Source organism: Myotis myotis, unplaced genomic scaffold (assembly GCF_014108235.1).
Source record: "Myotis myotis isolate mMyoMyo1 unplaced genomic scaffold, mMyoMyo1.p scaffold_m19_p_6, whole genome shotgun sequence".
Taxonomy (NCBI): domain Eukaryota; kingdom Metazoa; phylum Chordata; class Mammalia; order Chiroptera; family Vespertilionidae; genus Myotis; species Myotis myotis.
The window spans coordinates 20,688,617-20,715,869 of record NW_023416368.1 but is presented as its reverse complement, the minus strand read 5'-3'; the positions used below and the strand labels follow the sequence as shown (position 1 = coordinate 20,715,869).

The 27,253-nt window shown below is 55.9% G+C and overlaps 1 protein-coding gene and 1 long non-coding RNA gene across 8 annotated transcripts in view; one reads left to right on the top strand and one right to left on the bottom strand.

The window, feature by feature from the left end:
- Nucleotides 1-27,252, top strand: part of LOC118658012 (synaptopodin-like) — a 29,565-nt gene extending 2,313 nt beyond the window's left edge. Inside the window, exons 2-4 of one of the 3 annotated variants that reach the window (XM_036312858.1) lie at nucleotides 16,335-16,480; nucleotides 18,522-20,860; nucleotides 26,229-27,252. In XM_036312858.1, the coding sequence (XP_036168751.1) occupies nucleotides 18,854-20,860; nucleotides 26,229-26,897 (2,676 nt within the window). In that variant the 5' untranslated portion in view covers nucleotides 16,335-16,480; nucleotides 18,522-18,853 and the 3' untranslated portion in view covers nucleotides 26,898-27,252. Of the gene's footprint in view, nucleotides 1-13,099; nucleotides 13,339-16,334; nucleotides 16,481-18,521; nucleotides 20,861-26,228 lie in introns of those variants that run through there. The other 2 variants (XM_036312859.1, XM_036312857.1) reach the window with 2 other exon arrangements.
- LOC118658015 overlaps nucleotides 14,360-27,253 on the bottom strand; it is a 38,629-nt gene continuing 25,735 nt past the window's right edge. For 2 of the 5 annotated variants that reach the window (XR_004968180.1, XR_004968179.1), the window contains exons 6-7: nucleotides 25,146-25,242; nucleotides 24,174-25,037 (exon numbers count right to left, since the gene is read on the bottom strand). This is a non-coding gene — a long non-coding RNA (uncharacterized LOC118658015). Of the gene's footprint in view, nucleotides 14,499-24,173; nucleotides 25,038-25,145; nucleotides 25,243-27,253 lie in introns of those variants that run through there. The other 3 variants (XR_004968178.1, XR_004968177.1, XR_004968176.1) reach the window with 3 other exon arrangements.

Genomic DNA, 27,253 nt, shown 5'->3' with positions numbered 1-27,253 from the left:
GAGAGAAACATCGATGGGAGAGAGAAACATTTATTTGTTGCCTCCTGCATGCACCCTGATGCGGGATGGAACCAGAACCTGGGCATGTGCTCTGACCAGGAATCGGACCTGTGACCTTTTGGTGCAAAGATGATGCTCCAACCAACTGAGCCACTTGCCAGGCCAGTGCTGCTTCTTGATAAGTGGGAGGGGCACACATGGCAGAGGAGCCTTCTCTCTATCTCCTCTTCACCCCCCCACCCCACCCCCACCGGACCGGCTCCATGGTTGACATGCATCCCCCAGACCTGGCATCCATCCCCCTGAGCCTGTATCCCCCTGAGCCCACGTCACAGCTCTGGGAGGTAGGCTGGGCAGGGTCAGCACACTCCCTCCACCTGCCAGGGCTGTCACCCACAGGCCCAACACACCTCCAGGCCTCGGGGCCTGGCCTGGGAAGGCACCTTTTCCTTCAGAGCAGCTCCCAGGCTTCCAGACATGAGCTCATCGGAGCGGCTGATGCCAGGAAGGGAGGGACTGAGGGGGAAGCAGTCAGGGCCCAGACTGGGCACTGTGGGCCCCTGGGGAAGTGGAGGGGTGCTGTTGTGGAGGACTTGCCGGCCCTGGCCCCAAGGTAGTGTGGCAGCAGGGACAAGATAAGCCCGCAGAGTCGACTGGGGTGGGGATGGGGACAGCCTGCAGTGCAGCAACCTAGGTGCTAGCCACTTGCTTGCTGTGTGACCTTGGGTGAATCCCTTGCTCTCTCTGGAGCTCAGTGTCCCTGGCTACCGGGGTTGCAGGGGAGGAGGGGGGACCTTTAGGCAGGCATTGGAGTTGCAGTCAGGCCCCTGCCCTCAAGAAGCTACATGTTAATTGGGTAGATAGTTAAGAAAAAGCGAAGCAAAGACATCAGCAAGGTGATTCCAGAGAGATACAAGGGGCACCGTGAACTGTAGGCGATGCCGCTAAGACGGAGAGGGGCTACGTTGTGCTGGTGGTTAGGGAAGGGCTCTCTCTGGAAGGACATTGGAGCAGAGGCCTGAATGTTATCGGAAGGTGTGGTCATGGCTGGCTCATGACCAGAACTCAGGTCTAGAAGAATGGGAGGGATTTGGTCGGGAGGAAAGTGTTTCTGAGGATGGTGAAAGGTCGAAGCAGGAACTGCAGGTATGAGGGGGCGGGACAACGGCTACGGCTGTGAAAATGCCTTCATTGCTCCGGGCTTCGGGGCTTCGGACTGCAGACCCGCCCGAAGGAGCCTGGGACCCGTGACCTGGTCAGACGGGTGGCTGGGCTCTGTTGAGTTCGCCCAGTGTGTGTGTGAGCTCAGAGTCCTTTGTGAACTGTCCCGGAGGAGGAGTCAGTGTGGGGACAGCCTCCCGGCCCTGTAATTCCAGAGGCTTACAAAAGCCCTCTCTCTCCAGAATGAAATCTTTACCAACTGGCCACTGCCTGAAATTCCACCATCCTCGCTTCATCTTTTCCACTTGGTGAGGCAGTACTGCATACCAGTGGGTGACCCTGCACTACCCTGCCTGCGGCCCAGGGCTGCTACCGACGGACCAGATTCAATCTGCTCCCGTACTGCCGGCTTCCCGCGAGGCTAACGCACAGATGCAGATGCCGTGGCCGGAGCCCTGGGTTCCCAGCCGAGTCGCTGGGAGAGCTGGAGCATGTTATATAACCTCTCCAGGCTTCTGTTTTCTGTCTATAAGATGGAAACAATCATAGATCTTATCTTGTACTGTTGCTCTGAAAATTAAATGAGCTAATACTGCTTAAAAAACCACACCCTATTACTTATTAAATAGTAGTATTATCATGTCTTGATCTCTGTTAAAATAGGAAGCCCTTGGGGAGATGGACACTCACTCAGGACTCATATCTCAGTTTAAATTACTTCTTGGCGTTTGGCCAGGAACAGGTTTTGAGGGTGGGAGGATGGGCACAGCCCAGTGGAAAGGGCCTGACCTGCGCTTCAGGAATGGCTGCCTGAACCTCGAGTCTTTGCTAACTGGCTCGCGGTCTTGGACAAGTTATTGTGCTTCCTCTGAGACTCAGGCCTCTGTTCTGAGCTGCCATGAAACGGGCTAAGAAGGATATGTGGGGGCCGTGGGGGTGGAAGAGCTCAACAGACTCCAGAAACATGGGGTCAGCAGGAGGGGCTATCGAAGGGGCAGGCTGATGAGCCCCACAGGCAGGAGAGCGGGCTGAGCCGAGACTTGCATTTATCCTCTGGAATAATATCTCTTAGAGATGAAGAGTGTTCAAAAGACAAGGCCAGTGCTCTCATGTTTATGGTCATTGACTATGTGCCAGGGGTGTTCCAATTTCTTTACATGCCAACAACTACGTGAAGTACTATTATTATCAGCCTTTTACAGACGGGAAACTGAGGCACAGAGAGATTAAGGGAGCTCCCAAAGTCACACAGCTGGTAAGTGGCCAGATTCAAACCCAGGCAGCCTGGCCCCAGAGCCCGTATGCTACTACTGCACCACATAGTCTCTCCTGCTTTAGATGAAGTGTCAGAGGCTCAGAGGGGCCAAGCTACCTGCTTAAGAACACACAGCACTCCTCCTCGATCCTCATCACCTCTGCCCCTCAGGTCCTAGCAGAAGCCTCACTGGGTCTGAGGTCTGGGGCCTGAGCTTGGCCCTTGAGCTCGCTCGGCCTCTCTCCCCTTCCCTCCTCCCTCAGGAGCAGGCCAGGGAGGGTCAGGTGCGCCTGGGAGGGCTGTGGGCAGGGGAGGCCCGGCCAGGGCCTGATGAGTGGGCGTCGTTAGTGCTGTGAAGCTTGAGTGGATCCCATGGAGTCTGACTGCCTCCCATCACTGTACACATGGGGGAAACTGAGGTCAGAGAGTCCAGGGACAGGCCCAAGGTCATAAGCAGGAGGCGCCCTTATTCTCTGCATCTCTGTCCCGACCCTGGCTGCGTAGTACTTAAGGGCACTATGGGGTGTGGAACGTGGGGACCCTACCACCCATCGCCAAGGGGGGCCTGGTCTCAGCCAAGATTCCTGCTATGGGCCCGTTGGGAGGGCACATGGAGTTGGGGGATGGGAAGGGTGCTGATTAAAAAATAGACTGTCACGCGCATGGAGAGCAAGCATGCTACCACCCAGCCTGTGCCAGTTGGCTCCCCCATGCCCAGCTGCCAGGTCCCACTCAGGGTTCCCGCTGGGGCCCCACCCTCCCCACCCTGGCTCTGGGCCTGAGGCTGAATGCTCCCAGCCACCCTCTCCTCTGCCTCCTCCACCCCTGCCCAGCCTCCAGGCAGATGGTGCCCTCACCGAGCCTGGGTGGGCCCGAATCTCAGCTGTTGGCTTTAAGCTGTGCCAGGGGGGCCTGGCATCACCACACACTGGCTGTCTGGCCTTGAATGAGGCCCTTTCCCTCTCTAAGCCTCAAACAAGGACAGAGTAACGCCACCAGCTAAAGCTCTTTACAGCTTTCAGCAGCTTTCTCCGATTCCGCCTCTCACACAGACCCACCAGCAGAGCTGCAGACCCCTTCAGGGAGGCCACGTGACCTCGGGCCGCTCAGCGGCAGTGTGGCAGGGCAGAGGGCTGTGTACCCAGATAATCTTGCAAATCCAGGTCCTGTACAACTTCTCCTGGGTAAGCGAGGTCACTTGAAACCACAGAGGTGAAGGCTTTGCAGTGGTAATATGAGCAGTGTTTTTATTCATTTATTCCCTTATTCAGTCAACAAGTATTTATTGAGCCCCAGCTATGGCGTGGGGGCAGAGGCATATCAGAGAAATGACGACCCAGGTCCCTGCCCTATGGGGGCTGCTTAGGATCAGACAAGGCAGACTGATGCTAAAACAAATAATGATGGAATTACCGCCCTGGTGGGAGTTTGGAGGAGAGGCAGAGGGTGCTGTGGCAGAGGAATGTGACCTCCAAGGGCAGACAAGCCCTCCCTAGACCTGGAAACAGACCAGAAAGGGACAACAGAGGGTGAGGGGAGAAAGGGGTCTAGGCAAGAGCAGCAGCCAGTGCAAAGGCCCTGGGGTGAGAGATACTTGGTCCCTGTCTGAGCACTGGAAGGAGGGCCAGTGTGGCTGGAGGGTGAAGCACCCCGAGAGGAGCGGCGGGGGAGGAAGGGGGGCAGTGGGCTGCCACAACGGGCCTGGCGCCTGCGAAGGGGTTTGAGGCCGTCCTAGGAAGGAGGGGCTGCTCCTTGTGCTGGTTGGGGAGGCTGGAGGCTGGTCTTGCCTCCTTTCTTTTCCTCTTTCCTTTGATGTCCGTCCTGTCCTGATAGTGCTGCCGAGGGCCCCTCTGCACCCCCCAGCCTTCACCGGCGACTGCGACTGCATGCGGAGTGCTCGGCCCAGCTCTTCTCTCCATTGATCTGGTTTGCACTTTAACGGCCGCCTGCTGCATCCTGCCTCCCTGGAGGGTTTGGTCCATCAAATGCCCGGTGCCTGGCGTGGGTTTGCTCCTGGGCGGGAGGCTGGAGTCTTATTTCCTTTTACTCGTGTGGGAGCCTGTGGACCCAGAGGTTCAGCTTTTGGCGGAATGAAGGCCTGTCCCTGACCGACTCCTGCCGCCTGTAATTGCTGCCTGTCCCTTATTCCACTCCAGACACCCCCATTCAACCCCAAAGTCCCCCTAGAATAGCGTTCAGCAAACCACAGCTCGCGAGCCACATGCGGCTCTTTGGCCCCTTGAGTGTGGCCATGAAGTTTCAATCGCACCAGCACCTGGTATTTTGTGGAAAAGCCACACTCAAGGGGCCGTAGTTTGCCAACCACTGCACTAGGACAAAACCCTAGGAGGCGTCAGGAGGCCTGTGTTCTGAGCCCAGCTCTGCTCTGCGCTCTTGGCACATCCCTTTTCCTCCCTGGGCCTCAGTTTCTCCATCTGTTCTAAAGAGAAATACTCTAGTTTTTCTATACTCAGTGTTTGGCCCATGGATGCAGTATCAGCATCACCCAGAAGCTTCTTAGAAATGCAGACTGTCAGGCCCCACCCCAGACCTCCCGAATCAGAATCCGCAATTTAACAACACCCCTGAGTAATTACTGTGTACGTTAGGTCTGCCATTTAAACAGAAAAGAAAATAGCATTAAAAGCTATAGACTCTTCCCCTCTCTCCAAAGTTTTACTTATGAAACACAGAGCACGGGAGGAGGTGGCGGGAGGGCGGGTTAGAGGATTGGGCTTTTTTAGAATGGGAGCTGGGAGGGAGGGTGGGGGAGGGAGGGGGAGATAAAACAGCTCTGGTGGAAGAAGGGGGAGGGGTGCTCCATCTCCTCAGGCCTCACCCTCGTCCCTTGAGTGCTCCTCACCACCAGCCTCTAGGAGCCTTTCAGCTCTGACCTCGGGGTCCTCCGTCTCACGGGTGTGGAAAGAGGTGCTTGGAGGGAGGGTGCTTGGCCGTCCACAGCCTGGCGACCTCTTTCCCTGCTTGTCCCCGACTGGAGGTCCTGCTCTCTTCGCTGTGGAATCCCTGAAAGGGTAGCCGGTGCTATTCTTAGCGTAACGAGTGGCAGGAGGAGAACATGCTGGTGCATTATTTATGCCTCTGAGTCAACAGGATTACGTTCAGGGCTCCCCGGACATGGCCTCCCCTCGTCAGGGCCTTGGCAGGTGCAGGGCACTTCCCAGGAGCCACAGCCCCTCCCTTCTGGCCCTGACCATCCCTGCGCTGTGCCTCCAGCCCCCAAGCCGAGAGGTAAGCTAGGACTAGCAGAGAGTGGCTTTGGCGATATCATGTCTTCGTGCATCAGCACATTTTTATTGAGCGTGTATTACACATGGTAGGTGTGGGCACACTGATGAATGAGAGAGAATCCTGCCTCCCAGCAGCTCACACTAGCCCAGTGGTTCTCAACCTTCCTAATGCCGCGACCCTTTAATACAGTTCCTCCTGTTGTGGTGACCCCCAACCATAAAATTATTTTCGTTGCTACTTCATAACTGTAATTTTGCTACTGTTATGAATCTTCATGTAAATATCTGATATGCAGGATGTATTTTCATTGGTACAAATTGAACATAATTAAAGCATAGTGATTAATCACAAAAACAATATGTAATTATATATGTGTTTTCCGATGGTCTTAGGCGATCCCTGTGAAAGGGTCGTTTGACCCCCAAAGGGGTCGCGACCCACAGGTTGAGAACCGCTGCACTAGCCTGTGAGTTAGCGGAGTTCCATCGTCACAGAAGCGTAGGTACTTTGCACATATGAGACCCGGTCCTCCCACTCACCCTGCAGGGTGGGAATTAGGAGACCCGTTTACAGAAGAGGAACCCGAGGCTCAGCATATGCGAGGCTCGCTAACAGTCACTGTAGCCAGTGATCGGCTCCGCCTGGACTGGAACTCAGGTTGGCTGGAACAGAAGGACCATTTTGGATCAAACGGCAGGTGTGGAGTTGGGGCTTTGGGAACTCCCTGCACTGCCCACTGAGGAGGCCCTTAGGACTGGAAGGACGTTAGCTGGGTGAGGTGGCCCCATTTTCCGAGAACCTTGAGTTGTTGAAGTCATGTGTGTGCAGTGTAAGCCTGGAGTGAAAGGGCAGGTACACTCAGGGCAGGAAGTCAGAACCACACGGGATGAGGTGATAAGGCCAGAGGGGGCACACCTCACATGGCCGAGCCAGAGACCTGTGTTCTGCAAGGCGCCCTTGGCCTGCTCTGCGTCACTTTTCTGGTCTGTGAAGTACTGTAACAGTTCCTGCTCTGCTTCCGTCTCTGACGGTTGTGTCGGGGCTATAAAACTATAAAAATGTAGTGCGTGTTGAAGGGCTAGTATATAATTAGTGGATATAGTTATGTACAAAATCTGTTTTCTCAAGTGCATTTTTTTGTTAACATTATGCATTTTCCTGTGTGTTGTTACAAGCACATTTATAAAATCGTGGGCTCTAAAGCCCAGTGGTCCCCAACCTGACTACGTCAGAACCCCTCAGGGAGGCTGTTCACATGCGTGTTCTGTGGTGCTGGGTCTGGGGCGGAGCCGAGGAATCTGCATTTGGGGCACACTCCCTGATGGATTCTGCAGGCTTCTGATTTGGCCTGGATCGGGAACGGCACTTGCCTGAGGCCTCACAATGAGTTGGAGACTTAAATCCAGGCCTGCAGCTCCCAGTCCGGCCCTTTCCTCCTCTTCAGCTGCCCAAGCATCCTAAAGGGAGGAAGCCAGGGATGAGTGCAATGAGCAATGACGCTGGGAGCAGCTGGTAACATTTACAGTGCTGTGCTAGGCTTGTTACATGGCTTATCCGTTAGATTGCAGTAGTGTTAGAAAAGGGGACATTCTCCACAGCAACAGGGACGTTTGAGCATGAGGTGGCAGATTTTAGTGCACCCCTAGAAAAGGGAGACCACGGCTGAGGCGCAGACATGCTGGAGAATCGAATTTGAAACCACCCATGGAGCACTCACCATCTCCAGTAGCATGTGCCCTCCAGGCAGGGGTTGTCCGGTAACTCATTTACCTGGAGACAGAGCAGTCCGGCAGGAGGGGGACACCTGTGCCCTCCTACAAGGTGTGCACCTGCTGCATGTGCATCCATGCCAGTCTGCCACCTGAGCACCTGTGTGTCCCCATGTGCACACCTGTGGGTGCTCAGTGTGCACACATCATGTGTGGGTTATGCTCTGTGTGTGTGTGTGTGTGCATGCATGCTCTGCTTCGTGTAGTGCAGGGGTGAAGCAAGCAGCACCTCCGTGCACGGGCGTGTGCAGGGGAGCATGTGCTGCTGCTGGCTAGCTCACACCAGCATTGAGAATACTTGTGCTACACGGTGTGTGTGTGTGTGTACAAATGGCAGCAATGCAGGGGATCCCTGAGATCCCAAAGGGCAGAGGCAGAAGGGCCATTAGAGAACCTGTTTTTCTCACCTGTGTCCCACCTCCACATTCTGTGCACCATCCTCAAACCTGCCAGGTGTGAGCCTGCCCCAGGACCTTAGCACCAGCTGTTCCCTCTGCCAGGTCTCCTTCCCTAGACGTGCATATGCTTGGTTCACTCGCACTTTCTTCACTTCTTTCCTCAGATGTGACTTCTCAGTGATGTGTTGCACGCCACTCCCCCATTTATCTCCGTCCCTGCTTCATTTTTCTCTATAGCATTTACCACTGGACTTACGTGTCTAGTTACTCATATATTTATCTTGCTCCCCTCATAGAATGCAAGCAGGGATTGTCTGTCTCTCCTCATGGCTGTGAACAGTGCCCAGCTGGTGTGCAATAAATAGTGGTCGAGTGAATGAGTCCGTGCACCACCTAACTTACTAATTGTCTTTAATTTGTCTAACTTGTTTAAAAATATATTTTATTGATATTTTACAGAGAGGAAGGGAGAGGGATAGAGAGAAACATCGATGAGAGCGAAACATCCATCAGCTGCCTCCTGCACACCCCCTACTGGGGATGTGCCTGCAACCAAGGTACATGCCCTTGACCGGAATCGAACCTGGGACCCGTCAGTCTCCAGGCCGACGCTCTATCCAGTGGGCCAAACCGACTAGGGCTAATTTGACTAACTTTTGTTACTGAAATATCCACGTTTACCTCTCCCTAAGCAGTAATCTACCTTTCACAGGATTGCTGTGTTCATTATGCTCCTTTCCTAATACACATGTGAAATTTACATAACTAGTAAGGTTTTCATGATCAGGTACCACCTCAATCCCTTTGCTTCCACTGGAGGTGTGGGGGCACCCAACTCTAGGAATCACTGGTCCAGGCCAGTCCCTTCTCAGAACACTCGAACAAACGAAGCCCAAAGGCTCAGGAATCAATCCAGGGTCGCACCCAGGCTGTGACAGGACACACACTGGAACCAAATCTCCTGACCTCCAATCTGCTTTCCTTTTGCAGTTGAGGGACGAGGGGAGGGGACGGTGGGGCTGGATGAGTCAGCCTCTCCTCTGGCACAGACTTCTCCTGCTGGAGGGGAGCCAGACATGCCTGGTAATTAGTAAATGGCATGGGGGGCATGGCAGGGTCAGCAGCCCCTGGCACGCCCAGGGCCTCAGCGCCCTCCTGGCTGCAGGGCTGCATACCCAGTGATGGGAGCTGACCTTGGCCGCACCTTCCCTCCCAGGAGTCTTGGACCTGGGACTGCTCCAAGGAGGCCTGGGCCCTCACATCTAGCGAGAGGTAGACCTGGTGTTCAAACCCTGTCCTCTCTGCTACACATATTGGGTAGACGGTGATGCTGGGGTCCCTTGCAGAGAGGATTCTGGGGGTGAAGGGATGAGGGTGAGGGTAGTTGTGCTGTGCCTGACTGGGCTGAGCAGGAAAGAGAGATCAGACCCAGAGAGGGCTGGAGGGAGACAGACAGAGCCCTACCCTGGTACAGAGTTATACAGGGGTGGGTTTGTGCAAAAGGCTGAAGTTACATCCCTCTCAGGTGTGCACAGTGCTAGTCACTGTAGAAATTATTTCTTCATTTAATTTACTCAGCAGTGGCTCTGCCAAGCAGAGACCGGCATGCCTGTGTTACTGATGAGGAGGCTGGGACTCAGAGAGGGGAAGTGATTTACTAAAGGTTGCCCAGCATGCCTTGGGAACAGGCTGCACCTCAGGTTGGATTTGGTAAATGAGGACTGTCTGGAGAGGGCAGGCCAGCTGCATGAACATGGAAGGGAGGAATGGGGGTGGAAACTGCAAACCACTCACTGGGCAGATAGCCTTGGTGAATCCCAAAACCTGTCTGAGCCCTAGTTTTCTCACCTGTGCAGCGAGTATAACAGTCCCCCCCACTTCACAAATTGTGAGGCAAACAACATACTACAATAATGACAGTGCTGAAACGAAATGCCTGAACATAGCATCCTGAGTAATAGAAGTGAAGTTTGCCTGGCGCCTGACAAGTGCGCCTACCAAGGCCACTGCCATGGTGGAGGGCGGATTCCCAGGCCTTCTTTGGCAGGTGCCAGTGAGCTGAGACCCCAAGAGAGTGAGCACAGCCTGGAGGAGCCTCCAGGGGCTGGGGGGGGGGGAGGGGCGCTGGTGAGGACACCTCCTGTGCAAAAGCAGCAGAGACACAGCCTCAGCCCAGCCCAGGACGGGTTCCCTCCACTGTTTACCCTGCGCCAGGCTCTGCGCTGGGCACTGCGACTCCAGCCAGCCAGTGAGCCGGGGCTGGGGCGTCACTGCCATTCCTCCTGCGTTTTTCTCCCGGGTTATTTATTTTTCTGCGAGGAAGGAATGTGGGGAATTTACCACAGGGCGCTGGCCTCCGCTTTTGGCTGCTGGGCAGCTCTTCCATAAGAGGGAAGCAGCCGAGACAGATGGCTAAGGCCGAGGAGGTGGAAGCGGAGGCGGCGGAGGGTCCCAGCTGAATCAGTGGCTCCGGGCAGTGGGGAGGTTATGCAACCCACCCAGAGTCTTGAGGCAGCCAGCACAGTGCTTCTGGCCTCTGGGCACGATGAGCCCTAATGTCAGAGCTCCCATGGAACTCTGCGTGGACCAACCCATTCACCCTCAGCCTCCGGGAAAGCCCATGGTGTGTTCCTCTGCAAGCTGCCTTTCTGTGCACCTGGTCTTGATTTGGGGGGTGGGTGGGGGGTGGAGTGGGGTGGAGATTGCCTTGAGCCTTCCAGCCTCTGCTAAGCTGCCTCATTACTTGGAATGCTTCTACATCTCCATCTTTCAAAACTTAGGGCATATGCCACCTCCTCCAGGAAGACTTCCCAGGTTGCTTCATCCTCACTCATCTCACTCTGAGGCTCTAGATCAGGGGTGGGCAAACTTTTTGACTCGAGGGCCACAATGGGTTCTTAAACTGGACCGGAGGGCCGGAACAAAAGCATGGATGGAGTGTTTGTGTGAACTAATATAAATTCAAAGTAAACATCATTACATAAAAGGGTACGGTCTTTTTTTTTTTTTTAGTTTTATTCATTTCAAACGGGCCGGATCTGGCCCGCGGGCCATAGTTTGCCCACGGCTGCTCTAGATTCTCCCAGCACTTGGTGGAATATTCTGCCTCTTAGGTCTAACACTGTGGTTTAAGGTCTCATCTCCCTCTTCACCCACAGGCTTGTTACTCTCCCAGCCCCTCCGCTTTCTCCATGAACCACCCTCTAGCTCTCTGATGTGGACTCTAGACAATCTGGGATCCAGATGAATCTAGAATTCATCTCCCTGGATGAGTGGATTTGGGCTGTGGGAGTGCTCGTCCTCCAGTCATTTATCTAGTCAACACTTGGCTATTAAACCCTTGCTGGGGGGCGGCCTCTGCTGAGTGTGGGGCATTTAGAGAAGATGGAGACCAGCTGCCGCCCAGGCTGCCCCAGGGCCCGGAAGAGGAGCTATAGAGAGCCCAGAGTGTGCCAGGCCTGGGCTGGGGGCCGTGGACCCAGAAATGGCCTAGGCCCAGCTCTGCCCCTGGCAGAGGCAGAATTTAAGGGAAACCGTCACTTCCCACCACCGCCACCCCTCGCCAGCTCACCACCTCTTTTGTCTCCTGGATTAAGTGTTTCCTCTGTGAGGGAGGCCTGGGCAGGCTCAGCAGGGCTGGACTGGGAGGCGGGGGCCTGGGTTGGGCTCTGGGTGAACCAGCCCTTTCCAGTTTGCTGTGCACCTGGGGCTGAGCCTGCCTCTCTCTGCGGCACTATTTCCAAGTCCCTGAAAATCTAATTGTAGATTAATGTTTAGGCCAGTAGGGCAGGCAGGAGGGCGACGGTGGCTCCCGGCCCCTGGCAGAGGTGGACCCCACAGCAGGGTCCTGGTCAGCCAGCGGGGAACAGTGCGTGTGGCCCGTGGGGATAGCTGCCAGCCAAGGCTGCAGCCAACTTGGGAGCCCTTGTCTTAAGTTCCCCCTCAAACCACCCATCCTGCTCTGCCTGATCCCAACTCACTGTCAGCAGAGAGATATTGGGAGCTGGGCCACAGCCTCCTTCCCCTCAACCTTGGTTTTGAGCTTTCTCAGCCTATTGTTTCTGCCATTGAGTCTTCCTGCTCTGAGGCCCGTAGGCCAGGTTGAGCAGAAGAGCACTGATCTAGGAACCTGAATGGATTGACAAGGGCTTCCTGGAGGAAGTGGCATTGACCTGGACCTGGGGCAGTGGGTGAGGAAAGTGAGTGTGCTTTGTGGGCAGAGCTCTTCAGGAGGAGGTGTCCAGGCTCGGGATCAGTCAGATCCCCGCTCCAGCTCCCCTCTGCCTGCCCCTCGCTGGCTGCAGGACCTGGGTGAGCTCGCTAATTCTCCGGACCCCGTTTTCCCTCTGTCCAATGGAGTGAGGGAACTTCCCTTATGGCCTGCTGTGAGGATTCGATGAGAACACACATGCTAAACCCTTAGCTTGGCAGCAGCTGGTGCTCCTCACGGGTTGGCTGTCATCATCCTCATCACTGTCATCCTTACTCTGTGAGCACCACAGAAGGTGGGGGGCGAGGGAGGAACAGCTGTGACGCAGTGGGGGCCCCTGCCCCCAGCTCCTGAAGTCTGTGGGGCAAAACTAGATTCAGGCCCAGATCGCTGCAAAGCCAGACATTGGAAGGAAGCAGCCTGGCCCGCAGGATGGGCCCTGGACTTGACCCTGGGCCAGCCTGGGTTTGAATCCCAACCTTGCCTCTGACTAGCTATGCCAGCTGGAGCAAGCCACTCACCCCTGAGCCGTTTCTCCTCCCGCACAGGGATGGGTGCGGGGACCCCATGGGCAGCTGGAAATGAAGCGAGGGCCTGGCATGCGGTGAGCACACCCTGAGGAGCAACTTTCAGTAAAATGAGTAACGTGCGAAGCGATGAGGTCATCGAGTGCTGCAGATAAAGCACTGGGGGCCGGGGGAGGGTTTCGGGAGGGCTGGTGGCATTGGAGATCGGTGCGAAGGCTGGGGATGTAGCGAGGATGTGAGCCAGAGAAGGGCTCCCCGGGGAGGTGTCTGTGCAAACCCCACAGCAGAGGCAGGAACTCCCAGTGCAGGTGTGGGAGCCACAGCCGTTGGACCGCTCTGGCCATTGCGAGTGCACCAAGAGCGAGGTACAAGCTCTCAGGCAGCCCTGACGTCAGGGGCTCTGAATGCCACCGTGAGGGCTTGCTACTCGATCCCCCACGACCTGGGGAGGCAGGAGAAAGACATGAGGGGAGCCAGGCGGGAGGACGATGAATCTGGCCGCGTGGAGTGGAGTGGGTAGATTGACGGGGGAAGAGATTGGGGGTGGAGAGACCATTTAAAAGGCGGTTGCAAAATCAGTTTTCCTGATAAAGAGCTGGGCTGAGTCATCTGTGGAGGAGAGAAGTCACATCCAGCTCCTCCGCGTTGCTGGCGATGTGGGATTTTCTCTCTGTCGGCGAGGCGATTGGCTGCCTTTCCCAGAGGCTTTGAGAACCAAGGCCGGCTCAGCACAGAAGGGGAACTGGGCACCAGGGAAGACCGGGCCACAGTGAGTAAGATGAGCACTCAGAGGTGCCTTTGTCGTTTGGGGTGTGCAGCTTAGGGCATGTGGCATCCCTCTCTGGTCTCAGTTCCCCTCTGGGCCTCCAGGGAGAGGCGGATGGTGACTTCTTTCAGTGGCAAGGCTGGAGCTAGGTCTGAGGCTCCCCACTCTTGTTCCTAGGCTCTCTTCTGTCCTGGCAGTCCTTCCCACCGTAGTATGAATTATTCTCCTCCTGCGAGGTCTGGCCGTCTGCCGGGACTGTCAGGTTGCACTCGCCAGGACTTTGGCATGGATGGAGAACTCTCCAGAGAATGACGGCTGTGTCATTTCCTCTTTCCAGTGGGGAGGATATGGGGCAGGGGCTGGCAAGGTAGCCAGACCATTACTCAGCCCAGTTCATCTTCCTGCCCCCAGCTGAGCCAGAGGTTGTGCAGCGGCCAGCCATTGGCTCCTTCCTGACTCCACCAGGGGGGCAGTTTACCCAGCCTGTTTACCTGTCCTGTTGCCAAGCCTCCCCGGCAGCCAGAGTGGGCTGCCTTTAGCCAGTCTCTGTTCCTACCTCTTGCCCCCTGTCCCACTCCGCCCCAGCGGGGTGGATACTCCCATTGACGGCAGCCGTATGAAGAACATTTCCTTGAATTCTCTCGCTGTCCTGACCTTCTGCTCTGGCCTCCCTTCCCCTGCCCCACCTCCCTCCTTCGTCCAGACAGGCCTGCCGGTGGGCAGAGCAGGCTGCTGCCTGCAGAGCTGCTGGGGGGAGGAAGGGCATCGCCCTGCCTGTACACAGCTAGAACTCAGGACCCTGACCCCAACGCGTTCTTCCCAAACGAGCTCTCATGTCCCAGCAATCATTTCTGCCTTAGTGAGAACTCTTCTCCCAAGAGGAGGAAGGGGAGAAACCCTGGGTTGTTCCTGGCAGCTGACCATGCCGGGGAGAGGGCACTGCAGGGCACTGATCGTGAGATGTGAAAGCCTCTACCCGCTCCCCGCCCTCCACCCCCGCCCAGAGTCAGGGTCTGGAAGGCAGCGTGGTTAAGAAATGAGACTCAGCAGCCAGACTGTGAGTTCTGAATCCCAGCTCTACTACTTACAAGTTGTATGACCCTGGGCAGGTCTCTCTGACCTCTGACTTCATCTGCAAACTGGGAAGAATAACAGTCTTCTCTCTGGGGATTGTCGAAAAGATTGAAAAGATGATGAATATAAAGGGCCTGGCACAGCACCTGGGCTGCAGTGAGGGCTCAGTAATTACAGCCCCGTTGCATCCTCATTCTAATGTGTGCTCAGGGCTTCCTGTCCGCCTCCCCAGCTTGGGAGGACCCTGGTGGACCCTGGCCCTCTGCCCCCTGCCTCCCTCCGGCAGCCCTTCCTTGCACCTGCCATCACCCCGTCCTCTCCTAAGGCCTGTCTTCAGAGCTTCTGATCCATTGTCCAGGGTGGGTCTTTCAGGGGCCAGCTCCCAACCTGGCTGTACAGAGGCACAGAGAAGGGGGGCAGGGAGGCGCTGTTGTGACTTGCACAGGTGCAGGCTGTACCAGGCAGATTGGGAGCTCAGTGAGGTGCCTGTTCCTGCCTTTCTGACACCAGGGAGCCCAGTCTCAGACCCAGTGGCTGGGCACTGCCAGGGGTGGGTTCCCTGGTCTGAGGAATTTTGGATGGAACTGCCTCCCTGGTGCCCTGCCATGGGGACTCTGGTGCTGGGGGCTGGCCTGGCCCCTTCTTTCAGCTTTGTTTATGCAGGGTGGCAGGGTGGATTGCTAGCTGGGTCTGGTTCAAGCCTTCTGCTAAATTCCTTTTCCATGGAGTCACTGTGGGCTGGGGTGGAGGGCACGGGAGCTTCACCAGAGGCTGGGCTTTCTCGGCCCCTGGCCTTGTCTGCCATGTTCCTCTTGTCCCCAAACAGCAGTCGGGGAGGCTCTTAGTCACACTGGGGTCAGCCCACCAGGTCCTGGCCCAACGCCTTCTCTGCAGCCCTTCCCTCTCTAAGCCGCCCAGGCCAGCTTACCCCACTGGGGGCCTTCATGTCCCACCATTTGAGAACTTTCTAAATCCATGGCCTTTAGAACAGCCTGGGGACAGGACTGAAGCAGACAAGTGGGGGGTGGGGGGGGGTGCAGGGTTGTTTGGAGCCCTGGTTATTCAAATTGAAACGCTTTCTAGGAGCCTCGCACTGAGGGAACATGCCAGCCAGGAAGGTTGGTGCTCTCGGGAGTCATGCGGAGCCAGGGGAGAGCCAGCTCCACTCCTTTCCAGCTCTGTGACCTCGGGCAGCTCACTTTACCTCTCTGAGCCTTGGTTTTCTCATCACTGAAAAGTGGGTAACAATAGTTTGTGCTTCATAGGGTTGCCGTGGGAATGAAACAAGTCAGTACATGGAGAGCACGTGTGTGGGTCCACAGTAAGAGCCAGTGTCAGCTACGATTGTTGCAACTGTGTCCTGAGAAGTGTGAGGGGACTGGGCACGTGCGTCCTGACCATGCCGTGTGGGATGTGCTATCTGTGAATCCCTGCAGGGCTGTCAGGTTGGGAGGAGGAGGCGTTTTCTCTGGGGGCGTTTGGGGGCAGAAGTTAATGTGAGGAGCAGCTTTCCGCTGAGGAGTGTCCGTTAGTGGAAGGCACCTGTGCAGGTAGTGAGCTCCATGTCGATCAAGTGTGTAAAGTGAGGTGTGTACCCTCAGGGGTATGGTTCTAGGGATGCAGGCATTGGACTCGGTGACAGCCATCTTGGAGACTCTGAGGTTCTGTAATTTGGGGCAATAATCCCAGCCCCCTGCCCTGAGAATGCTGGAATCCCCTGCTGTGTGGCCTTAGGTCGCCTCCTCTCTCAGGACCCTGATCTGTGGAGTGATTTTCCTTTGCTAGAAGAACCTCTGACCCCTCCCAGGAGAAGAGTGGGTCCCCAATTCCACTCCATCCAGGGTAGCATGAGCCCTCTCCCCAGGCATTCATGACCGCATGGCAGCCTCCCGACCCTAACGTCAGTGCTTTCATCCCCTTCTCAGTTAAGGAATGGCTCCGAGAGGTGCAGTAACTTGCCAGCAAGTGGCAGAGCCTGGATTTGGGCATGAGGCCTGGTTTCTAAGCAGAGCAGAGGAGATGGGCACTGCGTGAGCTGAGCAACCTCTCAGGGCCTCCTCATCTCCCCCAGGTGGGCACAGGTGTCTGTGTGTGTGTGTGTGTGTGTGTGTGTGTGTGTGTGTGTGTGTGTGTGTAGGGGGGAGAGGGTAGCCAGATCCTGATGGGAAGAGGAAAGGAGGTTGGGGCCAGCCTGTGGCTGCTGGGCCTGGTCCCAGTGAAACGGCTGTCTGCAGCCATGCTGCTCTGTGTGGCCTCCCTGCTGGGAGCTCTCCCTGCACCCCTCTCTGTACCTGTTTCCTCGTCTATAACATGGGGGTGGTGGTAAAACTGCGCCTCTGTAAGGGCCCTTCTAGCTCTGAGAGTCCCTGAATTCTGAGCTCCGCTGGCAGGATACCTAGAAACACTGTCCCTGGCCACTCACTCAGCATGTCATGGCCAGTACTAATGAGGGCAAGGGAGAGGAAGGGCAAGGTCAGATTCCTCAAGAACTAATTAGCTTCCCACAGCGGGGGTGGGGTGGGGTGGGGGAGGAATTTTCTCAGCCACTGAGTGAGCTGCTAATCCTGCCCACAGCCTGTCCCATCCACCTGCCCATCGGTCCATTTGTTCGTGCACCCATTTGTTTAGGCATTGCTCAACAGCATAAAGTGAGCACCGACTGTGTGCCAGGTGGGCACTGGGGATATACAGAGAAACGGTTGCTGCCATGAACTTAGATTAATAGGAGTCTGACTGCAGCCTGATCCCTGACCTCAGGCCTGGACTTCAGCTCCAGACTGAACCCCGAGCCCTGCTGTGTTCCCCCTACGTCCCAAAGGGATATTTTGAAAGAAGCATGGGCTGTGGACCCAAAGGGACCTGGTTCTGCTTCCAGCTCCGCCACCCTTTGCTGTGACTTTGGGTGAGCTATTTACACGTCTCCAGACCTCACTTTCCGCCTCTGTAGAACAGGGACCAGAAATGCTTGTCGCCTGGTGTTCTTGTGAGGATAACATGAAGCAATGCAATGTTCTAGCTGAAATTAGCCTAATTTATTGCTTTTATATTAAAATATGAGAATTTTTAAATATTTACATAAAAATGGGAAGAAACTGTGCAAGGACATAGAAGAAACTAATGACAGTTGTTACCTGAGTGTGATGAGGACACTCGGGGTGGAGGGACACTTCTCACTGTATACTTTCTTTCTGTCTTTGAACACTGTGTACTTTGTTTTTAATTTTTTAGATCATGTGAATGTACTGCCTGTTCTAAGAAGAGAAGTGTTAGTGTTTGTGCTAATGGCTATACTATGGGCTTGGGAGTGTGAAGGGCCCTAGGAAAAGCACATGGCGAGTGTCCTGGACTCATTCGTGCACTCAGTCCTGCTTGCTGAGCGCCAGGCTCTGTGCTAGGGGCCAGGCTTAGAGGACTGAACAAGCCAAGCAAGGTCACTGTCCCCTTAGAGTGTATGGGGGGCGGGCAGATAATAAACAAGGAAACAGATAAAGAAGATAGTTGTGAGTTGTGGTGAATGCCATGAAGAAAATCAACAAAGAGATGGGATAGAAAAGGACAGGGCTGATCAGAGAAAGGCCCCTCCAGAGAGGTGACACCCAAGTCCTGAATAGCAAGAAGGAGCTGACCTGGAATGCCGCCTGGGAGATCATTCCAAGCAGAGGGAACAGCAAGTGCAAAGGCCCTGGGGCAGGAACAAACGGCATTTTCAAGAATTAGAAAGAAAGCCAGCAAGGCAGAGCCTAGTGAGAGAGGAGAAGGGAAACGAGTCAGGATATAGCGGGGCCAGGACTGCTAGCGTGAGGTGTTCTTCCTGAGTTCGGTTGACTGCTGTATCAGCAACCTGTGGGCTCCAATGAGGGGCTGGCTAACGCTAAAATGGTCATCTGGGCAGGTTTACACAGCTGGTGCATTGGAGTTGAGCCAAAAATGGCTGGGTCAGGATTCTTTATGAGCAGACGGCATTCCAGAAAACAGGGAGTTGAGATCAAGATGCTAGAGGAAAAGGTCACCTGTAGGAGGGTCACGGGTGATTGTCTGTTGGTCTGTCTGTCGGTGGACCCCTGTGGCTCTGCATCCCCGTTTGCTAATCCGGCCTCTGTCCCTCCCTGCAGCGTTGGGCCGGAGCACGAGCCTCACCGAGAAGGATCTGAAAGAGGCCAAGGCGCGGAGCCAGCAGATCGCAGCCCAGCTGACCACCCCTCCCAGCTCCAACTCCCGAGGCGTCCAGCTCTTCAACAGGCGCCGGCAGAGGGTGAACGAGTTCACCTTGGAGAGCCACGGCCGGAGGGGACAGACGCCAAGCCAGGAGTCCCCGAGAGGGCCCCCGGGCAGCCCCGCAGGCCATGCCCCAGGGCTCAGCCTGAGTCCTGCCTCACTTCACGAGCCAGGCCCTCCAAGGCGCCCCCACGGCGAGAGCTCCGACCTAGGGGTCCCTGGGCACAGCATGGAGGGGTGCTCAGAGGAGGCCAGCTTGCTGCGGCACCTGGAGAAAGTGGCCAGTGAGGAGGAAGAGGTGCCCCTGGTGGTTTATTTAAAGGAGAACGCAGCCTTGCTGACAGCCAATGGGCTCCACCTGTCCCAGAACAGAGAGACCCAGAAGAGTCCACCCACCCCACCTCCAGCTGAGGTCCACAGCCCAGCTCCAGATGTCAACCAAAACCTTGCCTCCCCCGGTGCCGCACTCATCACACCAGCTGCTAATGGCAGCCACCACCTGCCAGCCACAGATGTCAATCAGAACCCAGCGGCGGCGGTCACCCCTCAGAGCCTGCCGTGTTCTAGCCTCCAGCAGAACTCCTCGGAGGCTCAGCTCCCACCGCCTGGCACAGTGCCAGATGCTACACCCAGCACCCAGTGTGCTGGCGGGCAACCCCAGGAGCAGGTGAGACCCAGCACACTCCTAACTGACAAGGCGTCAGCTCCATCGACCACCAGCAGCACCTTCCCCAGAGAAGTGGCTCCCAGCTCCGGGTCCCCAGCCCCAGACTTCATGTCCAGCTCCCTGCTCGTCGATGTCCAGCCCAGCGCCCCAGCGGTGTCAGCAGAACAAGAGACATCTGGGCGGGCAGTGGCCACCACGCCCACCAAGCTGTACAGCGAGGTCCACCTCACGCTGGCCAAACCCCCATCCGTGGTCAACAGGACGGCCAGGCCCTTTGGGATCCAGGCACCAGGGAGCACTGGCCCGATGGAGCGGAGCCCCATGGTAGAGAGAAGACATCTCGGGGGGAAGGCCCCGGCTTCCCAGCCCCCCAGCATGGCCGACAGGAGCCCTCGGCCACAGAGACACGTTCTGTCTCACAGCCCCATGGTGGAGAGGAGGCCCATGGCACAGCGCAGCCCCGCCTTGGAGAGACGCCCCTTGGGGAACTTCGCCCCACCCCCCACTTATGCTGAGACCTTGTCCACCGCTCCCCAGGCGTCCCGGGTTAGGTCTCCCCCCTCTTACTCCGCCTTGTACCCCAGCTCTGACTCCAAGCCTTCCCATCTGAAGGGCCAGGCGGTTCCCACCGGCAAGACGGGAATTTTGGAGGAGTCTATGGCCCGAAGGGGCAGCCGGAAATCCATGTTCACCTTCGTGGAGAAGCCCAAGGTGACGCCAAATCCAGACCTGCTGGATCTGGTACAGACAGCTGATGAGAAGCGGAGGCAGAGGGACCAGGGGGAAGCTGGAGGGGAGGAGGAGCCCTTTGCGCTGGGGGCTGAGGCCTCCAACTTCCAGCAGGAGCCAGCACCCAGGGACAGGGACAGGGACAGCCCCACCGCAGCCGAGAATGCTGTCCCCGAGTGGGCCTCCTGCCTCAAGTCCCCGCGCATACAGGCCAAACCGAAGCCCAAACCCAACCAGAACCTGTCAGAAGCCTCTGGGAAAGGGGCTGAGCTCTATGCCCGCCGCCAGTCCCGCATGGAGAAGTATGTCATAGAGTCTTCGGGCCACGCCGAGCTGGCCCGCTGCCCTTCACCCACTATGTCCCTGCCTTCGTCCTGGAAGTACTCCTCCGGCAGCCTCCGAGTGGCATCCCGAAGCCCAGCTCGGACCCCACCTGCCTCCCTCTACCATGGCTACCTGCCTGAGAATGGGGTCCTGCGCCCAGAGCCCACCAAGCAGCCGCCCTACCAGCTGCGGCCCTCGCTCTTTGTCCTCTCCCCCATCAAGGAGCCAACCAAGGCCTCACCAAGAGCCGCCTCACCCGCCAAGCCGAGCTCTCTGGACCTGGCGCCCAGCCTGCCCAAGGCGACCCTCCCACGGTCACCCTCCCTGCCTCGGCCCTCCCGCTCCTCGCCAGGCCTCTACACAGCCCCAGGCCAGGACGGCCTCCAGCCCACTGCCGTGAGCCCCACCTACAGCAGCGACATCTCCCCTGTGTCTCCCTCCAGAGCCTGGTCTCCTCGAGCCAAGCAGGCCCCCAGGCCCTCCTTCAACACCCGGAATGCCGGGATCGAGGCTCAGGTGTGGAAGCCTTCCTTCTGCTTCAAGTAACGGACCCACAGGGATCCCACTGCCTGTCAGGGCCCCATCTCTGAGGGCAGGATGGAAAGCAGATGTGGCAGGAAATGGCACAGGGCTGAGAGTCAAGCATATGGGGACTCAGGGCTCAAGGGCTGATGCTGCTGCCAGCTAGCTTTTTGACTGACGCTGGGCAAGTCACCTCTCCTCTCTGAGTTGCAGCTGCCAGTTCCCTGCTCTGAGGGTGGCTGGACTCCATGTCAGGGATAGAAAGCTTGCTACTGGGCGGGAGGAGGGTCATGGAGGCAGGCGCCAATGAAGCTGGGGCTTCCTCTGGCCTTTGTGAGCTATTAGGATGCCAGCGTCTTGCTGGGGAATGGCCTGGAAGGGGACCTCCACACGGGCTTCTGGAGCAAACATCCTGCCAGAGCCTGTGGAACGGCGGGACCACCCTCATGTGGCCCGACTCCTGGCACCTTTCTGCCTGTTGCTGGACTCTCACCTCCACGGGTCTGTCTCTTCCACCTCTGCCTTCTGGACACCGTTTCCTCTCCGCTGCTTCAGAGAGCTTTGCCTCGGCCTCCACATTTCCTCCTGCTGGATGAAGACTTAGCCTACTGCTGTCTGATGCTTTTCTCCTGCCCTCTGTCAGCTGCCTCCATGCCTTCTCCAAACACCTGGCTCCGCTTACGGGACAGCTTAAGCAGCTCATCCCAGACCTCTACCCTGGTTCCACCTGGCTTGCCCCCACTGCTCTGGGGTAGGGGAGGTCCCAGGGACCCCTGAGAGACAGCCCTGTAGAAGGCTGTGCAGTGAGGAGAGTCCCCTGGCAATGTATCCAATGGCTGCTTTGGCTGCAACCTCAGCCAAGATCTGCCTGACTGAAAGCAGCCATCTCCATGCAGTGGAAGGGAGAGAGGCAGGAGAGGAGGGTCTGGTCCATCTCAGCCTCTCATTTGCTGAGTGCCTTTGGCCAAGTCACTTTCCCTCCCTGGGCCTCAGTTTTCTCATTTAGACAATGAAGGCTCCACCAGTTGTGACAATCTGTGAGGGTGAGAAGATAGGCTGGTGCTTTGGGAGAAAGGCCTTGTAAGTGTTGACAGTCCCCTGGGAGGAGAGGAGAAGGAGATGGGCAGTTGCTGTAGGACAGATGGAGATGAGATGTCTGCAAGGTTGTTCTGGGGAGGGTGTGGCTGGAATGAGCTGCTGGAGGAGTCGAGGGATCGGAAGCCTAGACTGGGATGGCTCAGGTGCAGGACTGCTGGGGCAGTGGGAGCAGAGCAGCTCAGGGAGATGGGACGGAGGAGACCTTAAGGTTCTGAGGAAAAGCCTGGGACGTAAGAGTTGACTCCATGTGTATCTTTGGTTCTCAGTTTCCCCATTCATAGTACAGTGAGGGTGCTCAGTCAGGTAGTATGAGCACTTTACCACCTCTGAAAGTTTTATGTGCTGCAGCCCCCCAACACCAGGCTTTGTGGGGGGTGAAATACAGAGGCAAGAGGCAGAATTCAGATGGAAGATTCCCAAGGCTGGGGCCCGAGCACCACCCACTTACTCTTTTCCAGCCCTATTTCTGGGCTCCCCAGTGGGGAGAGGGGTGGTGGAGGCGGTGCCCATGCTGGGCTGAGCCTGCAGTTTTCCTGAGCTCCGGGCTCATCTCCATGGGAACCGGGTGCCTTCCCAGTGAGTTCATTCTGCCCAGAATGCAGGGGCATGTATGGGGAAGCCTTGAGTGAGCTCAGCAGATCCATGCAGCCCCCTCTCAGGACAGAGTGAAGCCCCCACCCTAGACCTGCTCCCTTGACTCCTGGAAGAGCCCAACCTCCATCCGGCAATGCCTGCGGCCAGGCTGGCCAAGCTCTTCCCACTCTGTTTTCTCTCCTGTTCTCAATACACTCTGCCTCAAACCTGTCTTGCTTTCTTTCTTCCGTGCTCGCTGGCTGGCAGTCAGGGCCGTCTCCCTCCTCCCTGATTCTGGCCTGGGAAGTGGGGCGGGACTGTTCAGTTCGGTGTGAATGTGTGGTGTGTCTCTTGTGCTGCCTGCATCTGCTGTGTCTGGATCAGCCATGGGCACAGATGTGTGCTGGCTTGGAAGCAAGGTGCCCTCTTCCCCAGAAGCCAGACCCAATGGAAAGCACGTTCCTCTGTTTTCTCCTTCCTCAGAGTTTGGCTAAAAAAAGGCTGTAGAACCTAGGGAAAACGCACAACCTCTTAGAGTTCAGGTTGGTTTGAGTTCTTTAAAAGTGGAATTTAAATGCCAGCGCATACATTTTCCTGTTCCCTCAGGTCCCCTTCTCCTCTCCCTACAACAGCGGTTCTCAACCTGTGGGTCGAGACCCCTTTGGCGGTCGAACGACCCTTTCACAGGGGTCGCCTAAGACCATCCTGCATATCAGATATTTACCTTACAATTCACAACAGTAGCAACATTACAGTGATGAAGTAGCAACGAAAATAATTTTACGGTTGGGTCACAACATGAGGAACTGTATTTAAATGGCCAGAAGGTTGAGAACCTCTGCCCTACAATGTAAATCTGGCCATTTCCCATGCTCATCACCACCTGCCTCCAGAAAACACTGAATTTCTGCCCCTGGTGGAGAGGAACACACTGCCATCGAGTCAGACTGGATTCCAGTCCCAGATCTGCACCTGACTTCTATGTGACCTTAGACAACCCCTTCCTACCTCTGGGCCTCAGTTTCCCCCTTCCATTGCAATGGAAGAACCTCAGAAGGCAGTTTGGGACTAGGTCTGGTCTCTAGCAGTTCCTGTCTGACTTTGCTCTCCTCATGCCTTCACCCCACACATGTGCCCTGCTTTGGGGCTGGTGCTGGGTTAAGTGATGCACTTGGTGAATTTTCACTCATGTGTCTTTGACAGTTCTGGTATATACAGAAATTCAGGGTGCACTGAGATCTTTGCCAGAGAGTGAACAGCTCTGATTTCCTGCAGCCTTTTTGTATTCTGCACCCCCCACTAGCCCCCCCATACACACACACAGAGAGTCAGTATCCAGCCATGGCAATTCCGATGAGGTCAGGCTCTGGCCCACCTCCAAATGATGAGGAGCTGTTCACCACTGCCCCCAACATTCCAATACAAGCTGTTATTCCTTCCACTTGCTGGCCCTAGCTTTCCCCTTGTGGCCACCAAAGGCAGAGACAACCCTTAGAGATTTCAGACAATTACCTCAGCTCCCCCTGCCTCAGACTACTCTTCTGGCTAAAGAGCCCTGGTTGCTCTGCCTCAATGCGTGTTGATGGGCTTTGATCATGAACTCTTGGCCCCACTTCCCTCAGCTGGGCTGACAGCAAGCTTCCTGGGATGTTGCACAGACAGAGCAGCTCCCAGAGTCTCTGGCTCACGTATAAACAACTCTGATCCTGGGAGTATAAGGGGTGGATCCCATGCCAAGCTTTAACTTTCTTACTTGGTGATTGAGGCCCAGGGTCACTCCAGCATTACCATCCCATGAAGAACTGTTCAGACTGCTGTACAAACTGCCATCAAGAGTCAGAACTGGATTCTTGTCCCGTATCTGCACCTGACTCCTATGTGACCTTAGACAACCCCTTCCCACCTCTGGGCCTGTTTCTCCTTCCATGCAGAAGGTTCAAATTCTGTGTCTGGACTCATCTAGTAGCCACTACATTGGAGAAAACAGATACTTATGTCCACTGCTTGCTTTTAGATTCTGATCAGATAAGAGGCTGAAGGGCTTGGCTGTGGCTGATCACTGATTGAATTAGAGAATGGATGTTATGAGATACTGACTGAGCAGGAAGCACTGAATGGACTGGCTAGTTCTGGACTCTGAGGGATGACTGGTGGTGAATTTGGATTGGATTGAAGGCTGAGTGGACTGGTTTGTTGCTGGGATCTGATTGGATGAACAATTGGTTTAGCAGATCCATGCTGGGGAAGGATCCCCACTCCCTACACTTTCATACCAGTTCAGACTGTTTAAGCATGATGTAGCCTTCAAGCAGCAGACAGTTTCTCTTTCTCTCTCCCCCTCTCATACTTTCATACACACACACACACACACACACACACACACACACACACTCTGGTGAGCAGAACATACTGGATAGTTACTTACATCTTTGAACTTCATCTTCACCATTGGAAAATGGGTGTGATAATGCCAGCTATGTCACCAGTCTGTTGTGAGGATCTAATGAGAGACAAATGAGACCGAGCCTTATAGACTAGAAAGTCCCAAGTAGGCAGGAAATAAATATGATAGAGTATTTATAAGCTTAAAGATGTCCATACTACCCACCTCATGCCAAAAGAAGTCCAGTGAGGGGAGCGTGCTGTCTAGAGAGGAATGGCACAACTTCCTTTTGTGTTTCCATCTGTCAGTGGGAACTTCCTTCCTGCTCAAGACATTCAAGGAAAAATTAGAAGGCGACCATGGCAACAGGGCAGTGGAATTGGGGCTGAAAGAGTCTTTGCCTAAGCCCAACCTTAATAATAATGATAAAAAATGTTTTAATTTTAGAATAGATAATACATCCATTTGGTTCAAAAATCTAAACTTACATAAAAAGTAATACAGAAAGCCTTATTCCCACCCCTGTGCCTGTGTGCCTTGCCTCACTCACCCCATTTCCTAAGGAACCACTTCGGTTAGTTTCACGTGAATCCCTCCAGTATTTCTTTATGATGAATGACATCTAGTGAGCACTTTCTTTCTCCCAGGAAATCATCTAATAACATGTAACACTCTTTACATTAGTTATCTCATTCAATTCTCAGAACAGCCTCATGGGGTACGTGCTGACATGAGACCCCCATTTTACAGAGGAGGAAACTGAAGTCCAGAGGTTTCCAGTTGCTTCTGCTGCTGAAGCAACTTGCCCAAGTTCATTCAGTAAATATAGGGGTCTGTCTCCAAAGTGAGAGTTCGTGACCACTAGTCATCTGCCTCCCTGGTAAGTGCAGGGCTTTTTCTTTTCTTTTAAATAAATATATTTTTATTGATTTCAGAGAAAAAAGGAGAGGGAGAGAGAGAGAGAAACATCAAGGATAATGATTGATTGGCTGCCTCCTGCACGCCCCCCACTGGGGATCGAGCCAGCAACCCAGGAATGTGCTCTTGACCTGATTCAAACCTGGGACCCTTCAGTCCGCAGGCTGGCGCTCTATCCACTGCGCCAAACCAGCTAGGGCCAGCGTGGGCTTTTTCAAGCATCTGGGCTGAGCATGGGGGCATCTACGTTTTATTGCAGGCACTACCTGACTTTAGTCGCTGGCTTTCCTGACTGTACAACGGACAAATCAAACTCGGCACCTTCCAAAACCCCGGCGTGGAGCACCCCAACACTAACGCTTGCCCCCACCCTCTCTGCTCTCTCCACAGGACCGCCGCGAGAGCCGGCCCACCTCCCCGCCCTGGACGCCAGGCGCGTCCCGGCCCCCCAGCAGCCTGGACGGCTGGGTGAGCCCACGGCCATGGGAGCCCGCCCGCGGGGGCAGCATGAGCAGCCCCCCGCCGCTGCCTCCGCCACCCATGTCTCCTTCGTGGAGCGAGCGCTCGGTATCCCCACTGCGACCTGAGACGGAGGTGCGGCCCCCTAGCCGCCAACTGCAGGCTCTGCTGGCCCGAAACATAATCAACGCGGCCCGGCGCAAGAGCGCCTCCCCGAGGCCGGCGGGCGCCGAGAGCCTGCGGCCCTTCTCCCCGCCCAGGGCACCGCTGCCACCGCCACCACCACCGCGCATGCGCTCGCCGCAGCCTGCCCGCCCCGGCCCAGCAGCCACCCCGGGGGCCACGTTCGCCCCAATCCCGCGGAGCCCGCTGCTGGCTGGGCCCTCGCCCTGCGCCAGCCCCCGCAGCCCGCCGCCCGCACAGTCCAGGCCCTTCCCCTATCGCCGCTCGCCCACGGACTCCGATGTGTCCCTCGACTCTGAGGACTCCGGGGCGAAGTCGCCCGGCATCCTGGGCTACAACATTTGTCCCCGCGGGTGGAATGGGAGCCTGAGGCTCAAGCGTGGCAGCCTCCCCACCGAGGCTTCCTGCACCACCTAAAGCTTCCCCCTTCCCATCCCCGGAAGGCCGAGCTGGAAGAGATCTTGGCAGAGATCAACCTTGGGATATCTCAGCACCACATCCCCAAAGGGTCTGGCCCGTTTGGACAGCCCCAGAGAAAAGGGGTTAAGGGCCAGAGCTCTGGGCGTGGAGTAGTGATCCAAGCTTGGGTTCTAGCTCTAACGATATGATTCAGTCTGAGAAGGCTAAAAGGAGTCCTTGTGTGAACCTGGGAAAGACCCTTCCTCTGTCTGACCCTCAGCTTTTCCAATGAGGCTTTGGCCAAAGCAGTCTCCAAAAGTCTAAATGCCTCCCCCCCACACACACACACATACAGGCCCCCCCCACCCCCCACC